This window comes from Gopherus flavomarginatus, chromosome 1 (assembly GCF_025201925.1).
Source record: "Gopherus flavomarginatus isolate rGopFla2 chromosome 1, rGopFla2.mat.asm, whole genome shotgun sequence".
Taxonomy (NCBI): domain Eukaryota; kingdom Metazoa; phylum Chordata; order Testudines; family Testudinidae; genus Gopherus; species Gopherus flavomarginatus.
In genome coordinates this window covers 87035102-87051817 of record NC_066617.1, presented here as the reverse complement: position 1 = coordinate 87051817, position 16716 = coordinate 87035102, and the positions used below count along the sequence as shown (strand labels likewise).

The 16716-nt window shown below is 42.2% G+C and overlaps 1 protein-coding gene across 3 annotated transcripts in view; it reads right to left on the bottom strand.

Moving 5' to 3' along the window:
* The window catches only part of NUDT4 (nudix hydrolase 4), a 62008-nt gene that overhangs the window by 32664 nt on the left and 12628 nt on the right, over window positions 1–16716 (bottom strand). For all 3 annotated transcript variants that reach the window (XM_050935945.1, XM_050935948.1, XM_050935952.1), the window contains exon 2: window positions 2662–2772. In XM_050935945.1, coding sequence (XP_050791902.1) covers window positions 2662–2772 — 111 coding nt within the window. The remainder of the gene's footprint in view (window positions 1–2661; window positions 2773–16716) is intronic.

Below are 16716 nucleotides of genomic sequence, written 5' to 3'. Positions count from 1 at the left end.
GTAATCTTTAGATCTAGGAGTCATAGGCCATCAGCTGATTTTTTTATATAAAATATTGCAGTGTCAGACAGTGCTGACAGTCTTACCTCCTGTTTCCTGTAGATGGAGCAACACCCATGCAGTAGTTTAGTGAAGCAAACTTCTGTATATTTATCACCCAGTTAAAAGCTTTGAAGTTTGATTGTGAGCTGAAATTAATATAGTATCCAAGTTTTGCCAGATTTATATCCCAAAGACACTCAATAACCAAGCAGTAATTTACTTTGATGTAACACTATTCTTGCACTTTTTTGCATGCTCAAAGTAAAATCCAATGAGTTTCTCCTGCAGGGAACATAATTGCTGCAAATGCAGAACTGTATTCAGATATACATAATGCAGAACACTTTTTAGGGAAAGTTTTTGTAGGCACTTATGTATCCCTCCATTACTTGTGTTTTATTATTTTCCATGTATTTAAAGAACTACTAGAGTGAGTTTCCTAGTTTAAATTAATCCTCTATGATAAGTTCAGACATGGGACTACCAATACATTAAATTTCATTGCACCAGTGAAATGTAGCTGTTGCAGAAGCTAATGTTTGCAGAGAATATCTCCTTATATTCAATCTTCTACAACGCCAAGACTCACTTTGTTTCAGGCACTCTAATTTAAAGTTTGCTGAGAGACAGGGCCTGGTCCTTTCAGCTGGCCAATCCTTCACTACTTTTGGAAACCCTTCCCTTTTGCAATCACAGCCTGTTTTATTTCTATCCTCCATACTTAAAGAATTAAACCCCTGATTAATAAAGTGAAACCCTTAATTAAGGGAGCAGCTTGCCAAGGCCTCTTCCTTAACCCATATTTTTTTTAAGTGCTATTTAAGATGTTTTGCATTCTGTTTTAAGTATACTCAGATGCCTCATTATATGGGTAGACGTACAAAGGATATACAAAGTTTCTTTTCTCTATTGTAGTTTGCATTTAGAGGACTCAAGGTGTCAAGGGATCTTAAATTGTTACTTGTGTTTGTCAGAAGATGAAGCCATCCTTTAAGACTCGTTTTACACTATAAAAAACAGCAATAGTTAAACCTGGAATAAGAGTATGATTTAAAATGCATATTAATTTAATTGAAGCTCAGATTAAATATTTGCTTGCAATACCTAAATATTTTACATCTGTGGCTTTTATGATTTTAAATAAAGATTAAAAGAATACCAGTGTGAACTGCAGTCTTTCACACCTAGGCAGAAAGCTTATTAAAAACCAGCTAGCATCTACTACTTCTGTTCAAGAGACACACGCAGCAAGGGTTAGGCTCATGTCAATATGCAGCTATACAGCTACCAGTACCTCTCAAACTGCTGTCTTGTTCTCTAGAATCTCAGCTTTCATTTAAAATAAAGCTAGTTACCATAGCTTATGCTTTTTCCAACTAACTAGTTTAACCAATGGAGAGATGTTTTGGTGAGTCTACAGAGAGCTTGGAACAAAGGTTTGGAATTGTGAACGGCTCCTTTGTCCTCAGTGAGGTATGTTACTGTGCAGTTTGGATTTTTTTTGTTGTAGAAATATCTCCATTTCCTCCTGATTTGAGGATCTATAGAAATCCCTTACCAGGACAGTATCTCTATTTTTCCCCTTTTATTTTCAACCAGGGCCTTCACTGGTCACCGCCTTCTGAAGGTCAGAACAAATGCATATATTCATAAGTCTTAAGATCTCTAAAGCTGGCTTTAGAACAAAAATGTGAGTTGTTCCTGTCTTGCTTTATTGATGGATAATGGCCAGAAGCACTATTTTTACCGTTGAAATATCAAGTCTCTTCTTGAAGAATTACCATTATTGGTGTTCACCACATACTACTTGTAAATTCTGTTTAATTTACTGTATATGATCTTGAAGAAATTTTATGGTGCAATGCTTTTAGCAGCTGTGCATGTAGATGAAATATTCACTGCCAGAACCATTTACAGAAATTTTAGGTACTAAGTTACTGCCTATATGGCGTTCTTATACAAGTATATGAACACATTACTTGATGCCAGAACATTAGTTTTTATCTATTAGAACAGAAACTCAGCCCTCAAAATGAAGAGGCAGGGGTGAACTATTCAAACAAACATTCTCAATACTTTATCAGGAGTTTGAGTTACATTTTAAACTGAGGAACACACTAAGAATCCCTTTCCTTCCAACTACTCAGGTCTCATTACTTGATTTAAGAGACCTACTAGTCCTCCAGTAGTCCATAAAGTCTCAGGTAAGATAGAAAAGTCTGATATTAAGGTAAAAATAAGCAGAAAGTGTTCCCCTCCACCCCCCTAATCTTGCAGGCTTCTTTATAAACTCCCCCCACCCCCACCCCACACACCCCTTTACCCTTTGCATGTCACATTCTAAGAATTTGCTATGTCTGCAAAATCCAGGTTTCAATCTAATATTGATCATAACCTACTTCCATAGCAATGTATTCTGATCATTTATTTTATGACTTATTTCACTTTTAATGCAAATTAAGTCCGTGAAATAGGATAAGCTATAAATTCTTTGGAGTTTGTGGATCATTTGAATTTTGGCAAATTATATTGTGAAAGAAGTCACTGAAGTTCTGATTTCTCTTTTTTCCTTTAAGATCCCTATCTGAATAGGAGTGGAACTGTTAAATCTAAGTTTACCTCTTCATAAACCTCTCGGACTGCAGCACCTCCTGGTTCCTCCTCTGGCTCCATTCCTCCACCTGGTACAATCCACTGATCTGGGTACCGGCTACTACTCACTAACAGCACCTGAAAGGTCAAAATACATGCATTTAAGCAGTCATTTGAAAATAATCTGATTTGAGAGTCTGAAGGCTACTAACCATTTTCCTACAGTGCACTTGTTCACGAAGCCAGATGGATTATAGCTTTCAAAAATTTAAGTCAGAAATAACCTGCAGCTACCAACTTTTAAAAAACCTTGAGATTAAAAAAAAGGTTAAGAGTCAAGATCCTCAGTCCTATACTCAAACCCCTGCACATGTTTAAATAGGGCATTTTCTTGCATCACATTGTTGAGAACTCTGACTGTTGTCCCTCTAAATCAACTTGATATATTTCATCATACATCTTTCTAGACTGATAGAATTGTCAAAAATATGAAGTTTAAGTTAGATATTTCCCTGCAATTTTTACAATATTGACATTGCATGATTTAATGATGCAACTTCAATATAACTTCTTGTTCAGGTTAGAGAAATACAAATAAACAAAAAGTTAGTTGTACATTTTGAAAAATGTATTAATCCGTTATTAGTAAATTAGGAGATACTTATTTAAAATTTAAGACTTACTTTGTCTTCATGTTTAACTATTTTGCATTAAAGTTGGAAAGGACATATTGGGCAGATAGGTACAACAGACCTTTAATAAAATTATCAGAGTGGGACTCCACTGTGCTAGGCATCGTACAAAGAGGACAAAGATGGCTTTTCCCCCAAGGAGCTCTCTTGTATAACTGTTGCTGCAATAGAATTTTAGCATTGTACAGTTCTCACCATTAGCCAGCAACTGCAATTTAAAATATTTTACCATCTATCCAAGAATGAACTGAAGTTAAAGGGTAGTTTTATATAAAATTGAAATATGGCAAGGAAGACCATGAAAATGGAACTTAGATGGACAGAGCATCTGGAGTTAGTAAGATTACCTGTATTTGAGGCCATTTCCACTCTGACTAGTAGATTCTATCTATAGTAATTCAGTATGAAGCTTCTTGCAAGTTAGCACAAGATCTCTTACGTATATCACTTTTCTCCTTAGAAAATACATTTTCCTTTTTAAAGACAGAAAGGAATACAAACATGTACTATAAGCAAGCTATTCTCAGATAATGAAGCCAATAAGTCCAAAAAACAAAATTATGTAGTGGATCGAATTTTCAATAGAACATATTGCTCAGTTTAGCTATACTAGATGTTTAGATGATCACATTTGGCCTTACTGGGGGGTGGGGTGGGGTAGGGAAGGTACAGCGACATTTTTTTTGTTCTGTAAAATCAAATTAAGGCGTTCTTAATTATAATACTCTAGAACAGGGGTAGGCAATCTATGGCATGTGTGTCAAAGGCATCACACAACCTGATTTTCAGTGGCACTCACACTGCCCAGGTCCTGGCCACTGGTCCGGGGGCTCTGCATTTTAATTTAAATGTTTCAGAAGCTTCATTTAAAATTAAAAGAAAGACCTTTTAAAAACATTAAAAGGTACAGTATTACTGGCACATGAATCCTTAAATTAGAATGAATAAATGAAGACTCGGCACACCACTTCTGAAAGGCTGCCGACATCTGCTCTAGAAAATATGCAGATTATATCCGATTCCAATAAAGTTAAACAGAACAATGTAACAACCTATGGCTGGAATTTGGGGCGTTTTGTACTCACAGAGGGAAGCTTGTTTGATTTTCACATATATACTAGTATTACCACCACTGGATAACATATTTGCCCACTATCAAGTGATTTTTAGACAGCAGAACTGGTTTCTATTAATACTTTGTCAAAGATAAAGTCCTAATTTGTGGAGACAGTTGTCACAGCAGTATAATGCTCTGTAGTAACTCCTATGGTCCAGTTATTGGTGTTATAGAAGAACTAAGTTGGACTCTCAGAGCAGGGAAGGGAACCCATTATTCACTGGGCCTCTAAAGTGAACCCAGTCTCTTGTATAGAAGGCCAGAACACTGACCACAGGATTACCCCACATATTTTACAACCCATTTTTGTTAGTACAGTTGTTTAAAACCTAAAACTATTGGTAATAGGTAAATTAACTTACTATGACTCATGAAGTTGCCTATATGGATCTACATCGCTCATTCTTCCTATTGAGGCCTGGGCTACACTAGCCGGGTGGGGGGAGGGGGAGCGGGTTTCAAACTTAGACACTTCGAGTTCAGCTATGCACCGAAGTATCTTAGTTCGACTTATCTGGCTGTCCTCACAGGGGTGAGTTGACTGGCACAGCTCTCCCGTTGACTCCGCTTACTCCTCCTGCAGAGGTGGAGTACAGGCACCGATTAGCAGATCGATTTATCGCGTCCAGACAAGATGCAATAAATCGATCCAATACAAACACTACCCACAGATCCAGCAGGTAGTACAGATGTACCCTAAGTCAAGTATCTATTGTAAGAGACTATGGGGAAGGAGATACATAACATACATAGGGAGTCTACAAAAACCAGTTATGGTAATTAAATGTAAGAGCATTAACTGCTAGGTTCCCAGACTAGATGATTACAAAGTAGTCTTTAACCCAGGGAGGAGAGTTTGAGAAGACCCACTGAACAATGATTGTGGAACTGCATTCCTACTCAAGCATTTGCTCTAGAAGCTAATTACAAGGGCCAATGTTGTATAAAACATATCAATATAAATCCAGGTAGCGATTTTGCCTCTCTGGCGAAAAATGTTTTTAAAAGACACTAAAATAGCTGTCCTAGCAAGACCAGTATTTACTTCAGGAGGAATTCTGCACGCTATTTAAAACACTGCATGTTTTATTTGTCAATAATATAATCAGTTTCAATTATTTTGGTAATTTATTCCAAAATAAATGTAGGCAAGTACATCTGTAACAATAGAGACAACAAAAAAGATCCCCCAGGAGTAAAGAACTAAAATACCCTAGAACAACCTAGTTCCAATTCCTATTATGCTTTTTGTTGGGTGCCTCAGTCTGGGTGGGCCCCATGTGCCAGCTGGGGGGGGGGGGAAGAGAATCTGCCCCTGTGCTCTCAGACACCCACCCTCCAGACCCTAAGCTGTGAGGCATTCCCTGGCCTTCTCTCCACACTCCCTCCTCTCCAGAGCCCAGGGATCTCAAGAGCATGCAAGAGAGAAACAGCCTGATGTTGGGTCCTGAGCTAATACAAAGCCACCTCCTTCCTTCAGGACATGCTGTAAACCACAGCTGCCCGGAACCCTCCAGCTCCCTCTCCGACAGTGTCCTGTATTTGCAAGCTGGAGAACCAGGCTCTGCTGGGTCCAGCAGCTTCTAGTGGCAGCCAGCAGCTCTGCAGAACCAATTCTGCATGGAAAAATGAAATTCTGTGCAGAATATTAATTCTATGCAAATTCTTCATTGCACAGTGGCACACAATTCTCCCAGGAGTAAGTCTTACTGAAATTGTTGAGGCTACCTTAGAATAGATGGGGTAGGAACTGGAAAGGAGCAGTGGTAGATTACCAAGCTGCTCCTACAGCAGGGTAGCTCTGTGCTTTCATTAGTTAATGCTAAAGTTAACATGGAGATGGAACCATTCACAATATGAATCTTCAGGCTGTAGATTCAGGCAGACAGACAATCTGTTAGTTTACCACTATTCCATCAGGAATGTTCTGCAACCCCAAGAGCCACAAACAGAAATTCTCTCTTTAAGCACAAGATAGACGCTTCCAGAAAAAGAGTACCAGCCCAAGCTAGACAAGTTTTACCTCCTGGGCTTGTCTATGTGCTCTAGCAACCTAATGATACTAGGATCCTTGGTCTCTCAAGCAAGAAGTCAGTCTTCACTACTTAGGCCTGGTCTACACTACGCATTTAAACTGATTTTAACAGCGTTAAACCAATTTAACGCTGCACCCATCCACACAACGGGGCCCTTTATATCGACATAAAGGGCTCTTTAAATCTGTTTCTGTACTTCTCCCCGACGAGAGGAGTAGCGCTAAAATCTGTATTAGCGTATTGGATTAGGGTTAGTGTGGCCGCAAATCGACGGTATTGGCCTCCGGGCGGTATCCCACAGTGCACCACTGTGACCGCTCTGGACAGCGATCTGAACTCGGATGCACTGGCCAGGAAGACAGGAAAAGCCCCGCGAACTTCTGAATTTCATTTCCTGTTTGGCCAGTGTGGAGCTCTGATCAGTACAGGTGACCACGCAGAGCTCATCATCACAGGAAGCAATGCAGTCTCCTGAGAATAGAAAAAGAGCTCCAGCATGGACTGCACGGGAGGTACTGGATCTGATAGCTATATGGGGAGAAGATTCAGTGCTAACAGAACTCTGTTCCAAAAGACTAAATGAAAAAATATTTGAAAAAATTTCCAAGGCTATGATGGAAAAAGGCCACACCAGGGACTCAGTGCAGTGCAGAGTGAAAGTTAAGGAGCTCAGACAAGCCTACCAGAAAACCAAAGCAGCAAATGGAAGGTCCGGGGCAGGGCCAAAACCATGCAGCTTCTACGCTGAGCTGCATGCAATTCTAGGGGGCTGCGCCACCACTACCCCACCCCTGTCCGTGGATTCCAAGGTGGGGGTTGTAATCTCAACCATAGCTGAGGATTCTGTGGAGGGAGAAGAGGAGGAGGAGGACCTTGCAGTGAGCACACAGCACTCCGTTAGCCCCAACAGCCAGGAGCTTTTTGTGACCCAGACAGAATTACCCTCCCAGCCCTCCCAAGCCACTAGCCCAGATAGTGAAGCCACGGAAGCGACCTCTGGTGAGTGTACCTTTGTAAATATAAAACATGGTTTAAAAGCACGCGTTTTTTAATGATTGATTTGCCGTGAGGGCTTGGGATGCATTCACGCCAGTAAAGTTACTGGAAAAGTTTGTTAACATGTCTGGGGATGGAGCGGAAATTCTCCAGGGACATCTCCATGAAGCACTCCTGGAGGTACTCCAAAAGCCTTTGCAGAAGGTTTCTGGGCAAGGCAGCCTTGTTCCATCCACCATGGTAGGACACTTTACCACGCCATGCTTGTAGCGAGTAATCGGGTATAATTGCATGACAAAGCATAGCTGCGTATGGTCCCGGTGATTACTGGCATTCAAGAAACATCCGTTCTTTATCTTGCTGTGTTATCCTCAGGAGAGTGATATCGTTCATGGTAACCTTGCTGAAATTCAGGAATTTAATTAAGGAGACAGAGATGGCCATTCCTACTGGGCTGTTTGCCTGTTGCTTAAAAGAAATCCTTCCTTGCACGTAGCCAAGCGGGGGGAGGGAAATAGCACTGAGCTTTTTCGTGTTTGGCTATCAGGGATCTTCCATGATACCAGCCATGTGGTGGGGGGAGGGGTAAAGCGATCATCCCACATAATTGGAGGGGGGGCTTCTGCTGCTGCATGTTAACAGGAAAGAAGCATCACTGAACGGAATTTGCTTGGTTTTTGGGAAAGGAGGGCACTGTGTATATGAAGGCTGCAGAAGCTGAAAGACAATGGCTACCTTGGACGCATGCAAGCTGAATTCTGATGCCCGGGCCTGCATCTGTGAGATCTGCAACACCAGAGTCACAGGCACTCAATATTAAGATGCAAAATGCGACCTTGTAGTGAAATCACATGCGCTATGTAAGGTGAATAGTGTTGTTCACTGTGAAAGAGTATAACCATTGTTCTGTAAAATGTATTTTTAAATACTTCTCTCCCTTTTTTACCTCCCTCAGGCAGCTGCACATTTTTCAAACCTCCCTACTCCATCCCGAAGGCTATCTCGGATAAGGCGGAGGAAAAAAGACATGAGACGAAATGTTCTCGGAAATCATGGAAGTGACCCGCAATGAAAGAGCTCATCTGAATGAGTGGAAGGACGTGGTATCAAGTTACAGGAAAGATGCCAGTGAACGTGAGGACAGAAGGGACGCTCGAGATGAGAGGTGGCGCCAGGAAGATCAGAGGTGTAGGCAGGAAGATATGCGGTGGCGGGATGGGATGCAATGCTGGGGCTGCTGCGTGATCAAACTGATATCCTCCGACGTCCGGTGGAGCTTCAGGAAGAGCAGCGGGGTCACAGAGTGCCGCTGCAGCCCGTGTAACCACCCTCACCACGTTCCATATCTTCCTCACCCAGATGTGTAAGAACGTGTGGGGGAAGGCTTCGTGCACCCGCCCACTCCACCCCCATGGATAGCCCAACCAAAAGGCTGTCATTACATTGAAATATTTTTAGTAGCCTTTTCCTTCCCTCATATCCTCCTCCCAAACCACACCCGGGATACCTTGTCATTTCTCTCCCTCTTTTTATAATGACTTTTTAATAAAGAATACCTGTTTTTTAAACGATAGTGACTTTATTTCCTTAAGCAAGCTGTAATCAAAGGGGGAGGGTGGGTTGCTTACAGGGAATGAGTCAGTCAAGGGGGGGTTCATCAAGGGGAAAACAGTTACACTGTACCCTGGCCCGTGATGAAACTCATTTTCAAAGCTTCTCTGATGCGCACCACTTCCTGGTGTGCTCTTTTAATCGCCCTGGTGTCTGGCTGCGCGTAATCAGCGGCCAGGTGATTTGCCTCAGCCTCCCACCCTGCCATAAAGGTCTCCCCCTTACTCTCACACAGATTGTGGAGCACACAGCAAGCAGCAAAAACAAAGGAGACACTGGTTTGGCTGAGGTCTGAGCGAGTCAGTAATGTGCGCCAGCACGCCTTTAAACGGTCAAATGCACATTCTACCACCATTCTGCACTTGCTCAGCCTGTAGTTGAACAACTCCTGACTACTGTCCAGGCTGCCTGTGTATGGCTTCATGAGCCATGGCATCAAGGGGTAGGCTGGGTCCCCCAGGATAACTACAGGCATTTCAACATCCCCAACTGTTATTTTCTGGTCTGGGAATTAATTCCCTTGCTGCAGCCGTTTACACAGAGTAGTGTTCCTGAAGACACGAGCGTCATGAACCCTTCCTGGCCATCCCACGTGGATGTTGCTGAAACGTCCCTTGTGATCCACCAGTGCTTGCAGCACCATTGAAAAGTGCCCCTTGTGGTTTATGTAGTGGATGCCCTGGTGCTCCGGTGCCAAGATAGGGATATGGGTTCCATCTATTGCCCCCTCACAGTTAGGGAATCCCATTGCTGCAAAGCCATCCACTATGACCTGCACGTTTCCCAGAGTCACAACCTTTCGTAGCAGCAGCTTAATAACTGCTTTGGCTACTTGCATCAGAGCAGCCCCAACAGTAGATTTTCCCACTCCAAACTGATTCCCGACTGACTGGTAGCTGTCTGGCATTGCAAGCTTCCAGAGGGCTACTGCCATTCGCTTCTCAACTGTGAGGGATGCTCTCATCTTGGTATTATGGCATTTTAGGGCAGGGGAAAGCAAGTTAAAGTTCCATGAAAGTGCCCTTACGCATGCGAAAGTTTCGCAGCCACTGCGAATCGTCCCACACCTGCAAAACTATGCGGTCCCACCAATCTGTGCTTGTTTCCTGGCCCAAAAATCGGCATTCAATAGCTAGAACCTGCCCCATTACCAGCAGGATCTCCAAAGCGCAGGGGCCCACGGTTTGAGAGAGTTCTGTGTCCATATCCTCATCACTCATCGCTGCGCTGCTGTAGCCTCCTCCTCCTCGCCTGGCTTTGCAGGTCCTGGTTCAGCGTAGACTGCACAAGAATGTGCGAGGTGTTTACAACGTCCACGATTGCGGTATTGATCTGAGCAGGGTCCATGCTTGCCATGGTATGGTGTCTGCCCAGTTCACCCAGGAAAAAAGGCGTGAAATGGTTGTCTGCTGCTTTCAGGGAGGGAGGGGTGAGGCTGTATAATGATTTTTGCCCCATCAGCCACTGGGATCTCAACCCAGAATTCCAAGGGGCGGGGGAGACTGCGGGAACTATGGGATAGCTACCCACAGTGCAATGCTCCAGAAATCGACGTTAGCCTCGGACCATGGACGCACACCGCCAAATTAATGTGCCCAGTGTGGCCGCATGCACTCGACTTTATACAATCTGTTTTATGAAACCGGTTTATGTAAAATCGGAATAATCCCGTAGTGTAGATGTACCCTTAGTGTCTAGGTGAAAGCCAGCTCACATCAAGTGCCACAAATCTAAGACTTTGGAAATATCATGCATTACAAAATGTCCTCTATATACTTTAATACTGCAGCTTCATCTCCCCTGGTCTCAAGTGGTGCTTGGGAGAAAGATACAGTAGAGTTAGATTAATATAAAGACACTTTGCTAAGAGCTTTGAGATGTCAGAGCAGCATCTTATCTTTACAGAACACACTGATGGATCAGCATGGAGAATGGAAAGGGAGTATGCATCAGCTTGGAGAGTCTAATAGGAATGAAGACAAAAAAAGGGATATAAAAAAACCATTCGTAAATGAGTGGGGCCACTGATTTGGTTTGCACTACAAGTAAGCTCCAGGACAGGGACAACTCCTAAAAATGACAGATCTATACCTTTTGAAAGTTTCACCACTGTAACAAGGAAAGATTACAGAAGATTCCTATACTAGGGAGGCTGAAGACAGAAATTTGAAGCCAAGTGCACACTCAAGCTCAGGAAGAGAATAAACAGCAGCAAAGTAGGCAGTCCAGAATAAATGGAATGAATGGAAAACTGGAGAGAATCCTATCCTTTATCTTGTCCAGATGAAGTAAAGTTTAATGGAAGGGTTTTCCTGCTTTCTAACAGCATTTTCCGGACTTATACAAAAGAATTTTCCAGGTTGCTTAACTAGTCAGCAACCAGACTGTTGTGCTCTGGGACTTCTGGTTGGGATGCAGGATCTAGCTGAAGCAAGTCTCTCAGACTGCTTGAATTGAAGGATGCTGAAAAGCCAGAGATCTTTGTCATTACACAGATAATTCCTAAAGTTCAGCAAGTCACCTCTAAGAGTTCATGGAAACTTGAAATCAGATGAAAAGACTAAGTCTGGGGACAACCCTCAGAAACTGAAGATGGGAACAGCCCTTCTAAATGCAGCTACTAGTTATTTAGAGAATGGACAACCTTTATAAAGGATACTTGAGACGAACACGTCCTTATGGAAGCTCAAAGAAAGATCTAACTGGAGGCAATCCTTTTGGGGCACTGGGGAATCATTTGCTTTTCTGGACCCCAAACTGCTTAGCCTGTATTGCCCAATCAGGTCAAGGAGCTCATAGTATCTCCATTTTGGAATCCAAGGGCTGACAAATCCTGTAAATGGCACATCTGTTTACCCAAACACAGGTGTACAGTATTGAGAGATCCTGGAATGAACATCAGACTCCATCATAATTAAGGGTGAGGTTGACTAATCCTCTAGGTCCTTCAGTCTGATCTTTGTGAACTAAATGGATGATGTATGGAAAGGGCAAATAAGAGTGCCCTCTCGAGGACAGCAGAGGAAGAAACTGCCATGTGGAAAGACAATAAAAAGGCAGTCCCCACAGATGCCAGACAGTTTGAATCACCAGATCTGATGGTGTAGAAGCATCCAACAGTGAAAACTGCCTATCAAGATTATATCCAAAAGCAAGGCATCAGATTTCTGTCACTAAATGAGTCCCTCAACCCCCTTCCTCCCCAACACCAAGCTTTCAGTGTTGAAGCAGTTAATATGTTGGGGGAGGAAAGGAGGGGAAAAATCACAAGACTCAAGACTTTTACCTCTTCTCCCTTGGTTTCAAAGAATAATGGTGTCAGAGAACAGCATCACTTGAAGGCACCTCAAATTTGCTGTGAAGACTTACAGGAATGCTGACACAGAAGAGATAAATGCTGCCATTGAGCACTAACACCATTAACAGACAATTTGGGGAATGGGAAAGTCGTATCTGAGAATTTTCTAGAATATTTGTATGCACTGGAACTTGCTTTACAGGACCTTGAGACACCTGACATCAAGGCTTCTCTGGCTGTAGAGTCCAACATCAGCAGTCAAGCACTCAACATCAAGGTCTGTTCTGGTTCAGTGCCTTACATGTAGGCAATAGGGCCTACTTCCCACAAATTGTTCTTGAGAGCTATGCTCATGCGCCACATATGGATTTGGAGAAGCTCAGACACATGGAGTAGAATTTGGAATTGTATTTTTCCAAGGCAGAGGAAACACTAGGAGTATTCATCCTTCATGAGCATGATAATGCAGGGGGACATAGCCTGAAGATGGTCTCCACCGTCCCCTAAACAAGAAACCAGACCCACAATAAGTGGGCAACCATAAAGACTAAAACAAAACAGCCAAATGAGGCCCCAAACACAGAAGACCTTACTTACTAAGACTATCTTAACTGAAAGCCCAGAGTAGTTTCCTAGACAAAAACAGAGTTAAGCAATTGTCATCACCAAGATTCTCCTCAAATGTTTATGAATTAAGGCTGATTCCCCTTGTATCCTTTAGTATGGGTTTAAAGGGAGGGTGCATACATAAGTGGTGCTACTGAGAAAGTTCACCGCTTGTAAGCTGATGGCATGTATATTTGCTTGAGTAGAGATCCACTTAAACAATGCTCAAAGAGCAACTTTAAAACCTTACAAGATGATTAAAGGTTAAGCACAGCTGACATTCCACATAACATGAAAGTTACACAACTTCATGCTGTTCAAACTAGTGTTCACTGGAGTTAAGCGAAAGCAATCAGTAATAGTGATGACTATTACATTAAATCATTCAGAGCTTAGTGGAATGGTTTTAATCAGCATTTATTGTTTAGTTAAGGACTGAAAAATCAGTTTTATAGCATGGGATAAATCAGAATGCTTGCCCTGACTAGAAGCTTAGCATAAAGCCATGCATTTTTAACACAACTATATAAAATTTTACCATTGACCTGAGCAACAGTTACCACAAAGCTGTGTTTGTATGATGGATTGTTTATAGAGTGAACGTACGCTTTGAGAAATGGACAAATGCATGTTAAGATGACCAGACAGACTTCATAATGATAGGTACAGTAAGGAAACTCACAAGTGTGAAGGTCATTGGTTACAAGTCAGCAGTACTAAACAAGATTTCAACTCTAAGGAATGTAATGTGAGGCAATATTAACTAGAATATCAAAAAATATTAACACCCAAGAAAAATCTTAAGGCACAGATCTCATTCAGTTCACTTTAATTTTGCAACATATTACCATAAAAGTATCTTCATCCAAGAATTTGGTCCATTCATGGAAGAGGAAATCCTGCAAGCTTACTCTGATCCATACTCTTTATGTCTAGTGGAACGTTCAGGAATATCTGGGACCCCCTCCCAGAAGTAATTAGCACCTTCCTTGCCTGGTTCAATTAGACTTCCTCCTTCAAAGGCTTGTGTCATAACCTTAGTCCCAGATTTGGACCTTAGCGTCCAAAATATGGGGGTTAGCATGAAAACCTCCAAGCTTAGTTACCAGCTTGGACCTGGTACCTGCTGCCACCACCCAAAAAATTAGAGTGTTTTGGGGCACTCTGGTCCCCCTGAAAAACCTTCCCTGGGGACCCCAAGACCCAAATCCCTTGAGTCTCACAACAAAGGGAAATAATCCTTTTTCCCTTCCCTCCTCCAGGTGCTCCTGGAGAGATACACAGACACAAGCTCTGTGAAACTACACAGAGTGACTCCCCCTCTCTGTTCCCAATCCTGGAAACAAAAAGTACTTTCCTCTTCACCCAGAGGGAATGCAAAATTAGGCTAGCAAATCCAACACACAGATCTCCCCTGATTTCTTCCTCCCACCAATTCCCTGGTGAGTACAGACTCAATTTCCCTGAAGTAAAGAAAAACTCCAACAGGTCTTAAAAGAAAGCTTTATATAAAAAGAAAGAAAAAATACATACAAATGGTCTCTCTGTATTAAGATGACACAATACAGGGTCAATTGCTTAAAAGAATCTTGAATAAACAGCCTTATTCAAAAAGAATACAAATTAAAGCACTCCAGCACTTATATTCATGCAAATACCAAAGAAAAGAAACCATATAACTTACTATCTGATCTCTTTGTCCTTACACTTAGAAACAGAAGACTAGAAAGTAGAAACTACTTCTCCAAAGCTCAGAGAAAGCAGGCAGACAGAAACAGACTCAGACACAACCTTCCCTCCACCCAGAGTTGAAAAAATCCGGTTTCCTGATTGGTCCTCTGGTCAGGTGCTTCAGGTGAAAGAGACATTAACCCTTAGCTATCTGTTTATGACAGCATGGCCAACACTTACGAAATTATCACGTGCTACTCTGTGACCACATTTGTGAGCAAGCCAACAGAGATGCTAACAAAGTCATTTCTAATTTGTTAGCCAAAAAGGACCCAGAATATTTACAATTAAGTTTCAGACAGGACACAGGACAAACTGTATTTATTGTGCCAATGTATGACTTGATCTTTCAATGCGCAGACATATGGCTGGATTTCTCATTTGATACGGTCAGTCACCAAATACATCTGTCCTTCCTCAGAGATGTAGCAGTATTGAATGAATGAGCACAAAAATCTGCAACTTTTTATACTCTGAACCCAGAGGATCACTAAGATGAACTACACCACACCTAGGAACCTCACTTGTGAAGTTCCACAACACAAAATACTCCCCCATATCCTATTAAACATGAAGCCACTGGGACATTTGAGACCCTATGGGATGTGTCAACAATTCACTGGCACCTAGCTCTTACTAATATAAAAAAAGCACCATCTCCCTGCAGATTATTATCTGCACCAGGATAAATAACTGGCTGAAAATGAAGTGGGAGATAACAGGTTATGCTGATGGGGAGAAGGGAGTGCTTTGGAGATTCACCACATATACGATCTCCCTAGAGAGGCTGCTTCCTCCAATTAAGGCAACATGCAATTTTGGACTCAACACCTCACTAGTTCTAGATATCAGACTAACTACAGCTAATAAAGACACCGGCCACCTATAGCTGGCTAGAAGACGCATCCCATCCTATTAGACAGATTTGGCCACAGCGATCCATGCATTTGTGACTTAAGAATGAAAGCACTGAAAAGCACCAACTGTTCAGAATACAGCAGCTCATGAACCCAGCAGCACAAGCTGCCAAGAACCCATTCCCCCACTGCTCTGCTCTTTAGAGAATCAAATTCCAGGTTGGGATAACCTGGCACAACCTGTGAAATGCGAGCCAAGGGCTTCTCTCTACACAATTATTACCATTACTGTTTTAGGTAAACAATGGAGCTGTCAGCTACAAATGCCGAGATGAATGCAAGCAAGAAAGCAAACTAACACAGGGCCTATGACTGTTTCTGGAGTTCTACATCAAAGTCTCACTAGTTCAGAAAACAGTGCAACACTTATTTGACATGATCATAGCTTGAGGAATTTCTCTTGTCTATGAAGGAAGGCTCTCAAATTGCATAGTATAGCAAGGAATTAGATTTCTTGCTATACTATCACTTATTTGGGATTCCTGACCCAAATTTTGTCCCCTTCCCCAAAAGCCTGGGGAGGTTTTGCCTTTGATGACCAGACCCCTCTTCTTGGGGATTCTCTCTTATGTGAAATGAAGGTGATTTGGATAGGTTAGCTATCTACATCCACCTCTAAATTTAACTTCTCCCAGAAGCTGAGAGAAAGTTAATCTCTTCCACCTGCCACAGAAGTTAAGTGAGCCAGTGGGGTGCAGCTCAACTGAAGCAGGGAGGCAAAAGCTGGTCTCCCAATAGGTCTTACTGAGCAAGTTTTTACCCCTTATCTGAATTACAGAATTAGCTGTACCCTGCAGTCAAGGAGGAAGAGAAGCTGCTAGCAATCTCTTGGTTAGAAGCAGCAATTGGAAGCTGCCTAACCCAGCTGTGTGGCAAAACATGTGGCATCATGGGGCTTTTGTTATATAGAAAGCACTATTAGAAAAAAACAGGAGACTAAAAAACTCTGGGAAGAAACTCAAGGCACAGCTGTAAAAGTTTACTAGTCTTTAGTAATTGAAGGAAACATTGCATCTCTCTCTTGAACTCTTGATCTCTTTGCTTAAGATTTAACACCTCATGTTCTGGAATAATGTGT